We start from the raw sequence: 6,861 nt of genomic DNA, 5'->3' as shown, positions 1-6,861 counted from the left end.
AATTTAACGCTTGTTGCTTGATTACAATGTTTCAAATTCAAGTTTAACATTTTTTACTTCAATACAACATTGACTTTTTTGATTACATGGTCAAGATTTTTTTAATACACATTTAACATTTTTAAATGTTTGCTTAAGATTTTCTAAATACATGTTAAATACTTTTTGAATACATGGTCAACACCTTGTCTATAAACGTTAAACCCTTTTTCAAATGCTTGATTAAGAAAATTCATATACTTATTCAACATTTTTCAAAGGCTTGATAAACATTTTTTAATTATATAATCAACTTTTTTTCACACACATTCTAAAATTTGTGTATACATGGGAAACATTTTTTCTTTATACAAATTTAACATTTTTTCAAATGCTACGTTAATATATTTTCAAATATTTGTATGGAAAGTGTTGCTTGTAATATATTTATTTAGTATATTTGGAAGTACAAACGAAAAAAAGAAAGCAAAAAAACATGAAATTATGCCAGGCCTAGCGAGCTAAAGCGCAGCTTAATTGAATGGGATGCACCTGTTATTAGTAGGCCTTGAGAACCCCCGGTCAGCGAGCTGATAGGCCCGAACACGAGGTTGGCCGTGGCCGCTCGGCGTCGTGGAGGCGGTGCCCGCCACCAGATCGGCCGGCCGACGTGGCGCCGTCCTCCGCCGCGCACGCCGTCAACCAAGGAACGGACGCGGCTCTGCTACTGCAACTAGTACATTTCAACTCCACCCTTTCCCTTTCGTCTACAACTAGCTAGCCAAGGTACCCTCCCCTGTTTCGCCTTCTCTCCTCACCACCGCGCGCGCGTCTGCTCGCATCGCATGCCATCCCCCGCTCTCTGCGCCACCTCCGCCTCCCGACTGCGACTGCTCCTGCCGTCCGCCCCGTCTGCCCTCTTCCTCCGCGCAGCCGCTGCTTCTGCTGCCCTCGCGCCCGCGAGGCAGAGATCGCTCTCGACGACGGCAGGCATGGCGGCGGCCGCGGGAGCGAAGGCGTCGACGCAGGCGGCGGCGGGCGGGGGCGTGTCCGAGCGCATCATGCCGCATCTCCTCAACATGTAACTACTAACTGCTCAAATCAACCTCTGCTCTGCTCTATTGCTCTGCTTGTGTTGTCCATGCGTCCCAGCTTAACTTTATTTATACGCTTCGATTCAATGTCAGAAACGCAAAAGTTCAGCTTGCACTGCCAAATTGCTACTGTAATTGATAATTGCTCATTGTTCAGTTAAGTTGAGCAAGCAATTCACCATGCACGGTCAAATACGAGTAATTGCTAATTGATTTATCTCTCCAATGAACTTGGGAGTATATATATATATACCTACATAATTATCCAGCTCCACTATTTTTCGAATCATTCCGTAGTTATGTAATTTTTTCAATAGTCTTTCACCGCGGCGCTCATGGCAAATCACCGCAGATACGGATCATGCGCCACGGCACGGGACTTCGAGATGTACGCGCCCAATGCCACGTTCGAGGACCCGCTTATGCGTGCCCATGGGTATGCAATTGAGTTTGTTGTTGCCTGAATTTCTTCTCCATATGATCCATCATCCATGTGCCTTCTTTAATCGAATTCTGTTCGATCTGATCGCAGCGTCAAGCAGATCAAATCAGCCTTCTACACGATGCCTAAGGTACATATGCACCTTCATATGCTTTATTCATGGGTGTTTATTCTTTCTTTTTGATATACATTCGATGTTATTGCATAAACTAATCCAAAGACTCGTGCGTCGTCAGGTATTCGGTGAGTCCAAGATCGTAGAGTACACGATAAAGGAAAACGCGACCGGACCGGGGAAATCCCAGGTAATCAACTCATTTGGACATCACCCTTCTGCATTCGATCGTAGCCACGCATATACTTTGTATAGTAACGATGAACATACTTTACAAACGTGATCGGAATATCAATACAATGGGTGGTGCATGACTGCAGATACTGATAGACAACAAGCAACACTACAAGGTCTTTGGCAAGGATGTTGACCTAGAGTCCCTCATCACACTCGACGTTGAGGATGGCAAGGTCGTCAGGCACCAGGACTGGTAAGCTACAACAAGCTCGATGTTTTCTGTCACCAAACCTAATCATCGAGATGCTACCATCTAGCTAGTTAGTGTGTTAATTGTTATAATGCATATGCAGGTGGGACAAGAAGCCTCTCAAGAACAGGGAGACGGTGAGCTTCCCGTTGTTGGGACGGCTGGCGCAGACGAGCCGCCGGGGAGCCATGCTGCTCACTCATGTTCTCATGGGCTTCGGCAAAGACCCCACCCCATGATTTAGTCGCTATGATTTGGTTTCATTCTACTCCGAATACTCCTATCTAGGTGGTTGGAGGTTTTGGGATCCATTTCCATAGACAAAAAAACAAAAGTAAAAATAGATATATTGTGTACTCCAAAATTATTGTAATGCCATTTATCATGATGTATTGAGAAAAAAGTCAAAAGAAGAGAAAAAAACATTGTGTTGGTCTTCTCGGTATAGCTTACATCAATCATGAAGCTGTGAAACTCGAAGGTTGCTATTGCGAATTAAGGGTAACCAAAGACTAGCTTATAGGCACCATAGACGAAAGGCGAGGGTGAAGAGGAAGGTCAAGGGAAGCAGAAGAGCAAACAAGCACGTCATTGGAGCTCGAAAACCTGGTGAAGTGAGACAATCATGACCATTTTAGTGTGTAGCTCGGTGGATAGACATGTAACGCGTACCCCCGCGTCGCATCCTCTCTTATCTGGGTCGACCCATTTTAGTCATCGGTAGAACTGTTTAAGGACACTTCCCTTCCGGTTTTGACAAGGTTCTATATAGATCGGGTAATTTTTTACTCTTGTGTTTTTATATTTTGTTTTTTCTTGTTTCATTTGTGGTTTTCCTTTTTTCCATATGGGAACAATTTCAAAATTTGTGAATATTTATTGAAATTTGAAATGTTGTTTTAAATACGGGAACAATTTTAAAATTCACGAATATTGTTTGAAATCCAGGAACATTTTTCCAATTCACAAACATTTATGATTTTAACATTTATTGAAATCTAGGACCATTTTCAAATTTGTGAACATTTAAAAAATGGAGGAATAAAATTTTCAGATTTGTGAATAATTTTTAAAACCCTTAGAACATTTTTTAGATTCATGGAAATGCGGGATCATTTTTCAAATTCTTGAACATTTGTAAAAACCTGATTTTTTTCAAATTCATGTACAATTTTGTTAAACCCGGGTATATTTTTAAAATTTGTGAAGTTTTTTAAAATATATAAAAAAATCGAGTTTGTGAACATTTTTGCAATTCAAATGATTTTTACCAAATTCATAAAACAGTTTTTTGTAATTCAAACATCCAAACATTTGGGATCGATTGTTTTGTAAATCCCAAACGATTTTTAATGATGTACGTACGAAAACAAAAAGAGAGAAGAAAAACGGAAAAATGAAAAGAAAAAAGGGGCGCCCGCTCTGGGCCGCCCAAAGTGCGCTCGGGTGGCGGAGGGAGTCGCAGACCACTTCGGCGTTTCCTCCGCTAAATTGGAACCCTAGACACGGCACGGCCGCGGCGGCCGGCGGCGCGGCGGCGGAGGCATCCGGCGTGCTGCCTTCGTTCCGTGCCCCTCTGGCCTCCGCGCTCCGTCCCGGCGGCAGCGTCCAAGGCCGCAGCGGGCGGGCGGCGCCGCCTTTCTCCGTTCTCCGGCCCTCCGTAGGTCCGCTTTGCCCCCTGTCCGCTAGATTCTTACTGCGTATTTGAAATTCGAGACCGGTTTGCTGTGGATTCATCAAGTATCGAAACATGCTTCCTCCGTGAGTAATGACGACTAGCTTCTTTCATTCGCTAAGAAATAGTAATACTGGTTAATTTTCAGTCGGAACCTACTCCCTCCGTTCCTAAATATAAGTCTTTGGAAAGGTTCCACTATGGACCACATACGGAGCAAAATGAGTGAATCTATACTCTAAAATGCATCTAGATTCATCCGTATGTGGTTAATACTGAAATCTCTACAAAGACTTATATTTAGGAACGGAGGGAGTAGTACGCACTATAGTATTTAGTACACGGATTTACGTTAGTACGTCTCGATCATGCTTAGAGTGAATGTTGGAACTGAACACGTGTTGCTCCTGAATAATTTGGGTGCAAGTCCACATCTAGGTTAAGAAAAGAGGGCCGGTTATGGTATGGGGTAAATTGACTCTATCCTCAACTAGACTTGCATTTGATCATTTGGCCACGCTGACGGCATCTCAATTATATACCCTAAATTGTTTGTCCAATCGGCACAAGTTTAATCACCTCTTCCTCAAATGATGGCACATGTATTCAACAAAAGAAGCCCCTTTCCATCTTGCAGCCTGGTACATGTTTACTCTTCAAGATCACAAATTAGCTAGGTCTTGTAACACATGTCAAATGATAATCATAGCAACGCATAGAAACATACTGTCCGCACTTCTCCCTAAATTCCCATCTCTTGGTTGTTGGTTATTTGTTGTTTTGCTAGGAACAAGCTACTACTCAGTGCACAATTTGATTTTTTGCGTGTATTGTATTTTTACTTTTTTAGTGACATGTGGTAGACTGCACGCTAATTTAGGCTCCCTGTCTTCCGGAAATTCTAGGACAGTTTAATATGGATTCTGAAGCAATGAGTACCTGTAAAAAGGCCAGGGCGGAAGCTGCATCAGTTGTGAGTACAGACAGACTTAGCAATCTACCTCCAGAGATAAAGGGCGACATCCTCTCACGTTTGAATGTCGAAGAAGCGGTTAGGACTAGTACCTTATCAAGTATTTGGAGGGATGCATGGACTGACATGCCAGTAATATCTCTGTGCGATGGAAATCTTGCAAGAACCAAGTTCGTTACGTTAGTCGATATGGTGCTATTACTTCACAAGGGAACAATAGAGGAGTTTGATATTTCAGGTAACAAAAATTACCATGATGAGTTCGGTAGGTGGATGATCATGCTGTCAAGGAAATCACCAAAATCAGTTATAATCAAGTTGAACTCGGGGCCAAGGTATAAGATTCCCTCGTGCCTCTTTTCTATTGGTGATCTGGAGTATCTGCACCTAGAAAACTGCATCATCAGCTTGCCTCGGGCATTCCAAGGTTTCAAGAGCCTAACTGACCTCACCCTGAAACTCTTCTCCTCCACAGACAAGGATATCCAAAATTTGATCTCGTTCTGCCCCGCACTGACTGATTTGATATTAGATTCTTTTGAGGGCATCAACCGTCTAAACATTAAGGCTCCTAAACTGGATTATCTTTATGTTGAAGGGGATTTTGAGGACATTAAGTTGGACGCACCTAATCTGGAGGTGGCCTTTCTCTCTCTTGATAAAGCGTATCAATCTGTTCCAATTGCGCATGACAAGGAAAGCTATGTCAAGCAGTCCTTGGGTAGCCTAAGTGTCATTGAAACACTTACAATTAATGGTTTTTTCCTAAAGGTGAGCTATTATTATCTCCAGCATTACTATGGCCTTCTTCTGCCTCTGACTAATCTGTGTTGCCATCTATTATTATTATTATTATTATTATTATTATTATTTTATTGTTGCAGTATCTATCAAAAGGATGCATACATACGAAGCTCCCTGCCGTGTCTACTCACCTGGAGAGTGTTCGTATTATGATATGCTTGTGGGGTCAGAGGCAAGTCTTGACTGCATGTTCATTGTTTCAGAACGCCCCTAACTTAAAGAAGCTTGAGATGTGGGTAAGTATGCCTCCAGTAAACTCTCCCCCCTTGTTCGATCACCTGATCCATGTTTGTTCGTTGTGTTTATGGCTAACGAGTTGTGAAAAAAAATGCAGAGTTTTCCTTGGAGCATCCTTGGTCGGGATGAGGATCAGGTGGGCATTCAAGGACTTAACCTGCAATTGCAAATGGACCATCTCGTAATGGCTAGTGTGAACCATTTCGGGGGTCTGGACTGCGAAGTTGATTTCGTGGCAAAGCTACTAAGCTGGGCACCAGCTTTAGAAGAACTGAAGATAGACTGGAAGGGTGAAATGGAATGTAGCATGGTTCTTGCCAAGCTATTAGCTCTGCCGAGGGCGTCTACCAGGGCCAAGGTCATTGTCACATTTTGATAAGCTTGCTCCCGCAACCGTTTGCCGATGTAATTTGCTGCTGGGTAGAACTATCTTGGCTTTGTTTATGTGAGTGTACCATCTAGGACTAGCATGTAGTGCATTTTGTTGAGGAAATTCGGTGGGAATACTTGATGTCGTATCAGCAAGCGTTCTCGATATGAAACACTCCATTCCATTCTGCAACCCACGCACACAAGCTGCCACTGCTGTTCCTCAGAGCGAAACTCTCTTAAAAAAATGCAATCCCGCATTCCCGCACGCCCCATGCCCCCACGCCCCTGTTCTCTGCCCAACCGACGCCGCCGCGCCTGCCCTCGCCGCCCCGCCCCGCGACTGCCCTCGCCGCCCCGCGCCTGACCCCGCCGCCGCGCCTGCCCTCGCGGGCGCTCGACGCCGCTCGGCCCCTTCACGGCCCCGACACCCTCCGCTTTTCTGGGGCTGACATGCCGCCGTGAGCAGAGCCTGCAGCACGCCCCCGGCTGACGCCGGCGGCCGAGCAGCACCTCCGCCACAGGGGGGACGGGCCGATGTGCCGCCGACCCGCCGCCGCTTTTCCTCTGCTCACCGGGGACCGGGGGCACCATCATCCGCGACCCCCGTGGCCGTCCCTCCGTGCGGCTATGCGCCGCCGACTCCCCGCCGATGTTCTTTTTGCACGCCAGGGACCGGGGGCGCCATCCTCCGCGACAGAAGTCGCCGTCGTTCTTTCATTCAGCCACAGACAGAAAGGTCGTGT

General features: G+C 45.1%; 2 protein-coding genes across 4 annotated transcripts; both read left to right on the top strand.

Annotated features, from left to right (window-relative positions):
• The first annotated feature begins 730 nt into the window (after positions 1-730).
• On the top strand, positions 731-2,495 carry LOC123080922 (uncharacterized). Its single transcript, XM_044503869.1, has 6 exons — positions 731-1,060; positions 1,426-1,509; positions 1,606-1,645; positions 1,752-1,820; positions 1,951-2,060; positions 2,161-2,495. The coding sequence occupies exons 1-6, from the start codon at positions 825-827 to the stop codon at positions 2,294-2,296; spliced, it is 675 nt and encodes a 224-aa protein (XP_044359804.1). The 5' UTR covers positions 731-824; the 3' UTR covers positions 2,297-2,495.
• Positions 2,496-3,482: 987 nt separating this feature from the next.
• On the top strand, positions 3,483-6,283 carry LOC123080921 (F-box/FBD/LRR-repeat protein At5g56420). Of its 3 annotated transcripts, XM_044503868.1 has the most exons (5): positions 3,493-3,721; positions 4,638-5,132; positions 5,304-5,476; positions 5,590-5,745; positions 5,844-6,283. In XM_044503868.1, the coding sequence occupies exons 2-5, from the start codon at positions 4,649-4,651 to the stop codon at positions 6,120-6,122; spliced, it is 1,092 nt and encodes a 363-aa protein (XP_044359803.1). In that variant the 5' UTR covers positions 3,493-3,721; positions 4,638-4,648; the 3' UTR covers positions 6,123-6,283. The 3 variants fall into 3 exon arrangements, with proteins under 3 accessions (XP_044359802.1, XP_044359803.1, XP_044359801.1); XM_044503867.1 differs by having other exon boundaries at positions 3,483-3,721; positions 4,643-5,476; XM_044503866.1 differs by having other exon boundaries at positions 4,638-5,476.
• The last annotated feature ends 578 nt before the right edge of the window (positions 6,284-6,861 follow it).

This window comes from Triticum aestivum, chromosome 3D, assembly GCF_018294505.1.
Source record: "Triticum aestivum cultivar Chinese Spring chromosome 3D, IWGSC CS RefSeq v2.1, whole genome shotgun sequence".
NCBI lineage: Eukaryota > Viridiplantae > Streptophyta > Magnoliopsida > Poales > Poaceae > Triticum > Triticum aestivum.
This window is presented reverse-complemented; position numbering and strand designations above follow the sequence as displayed.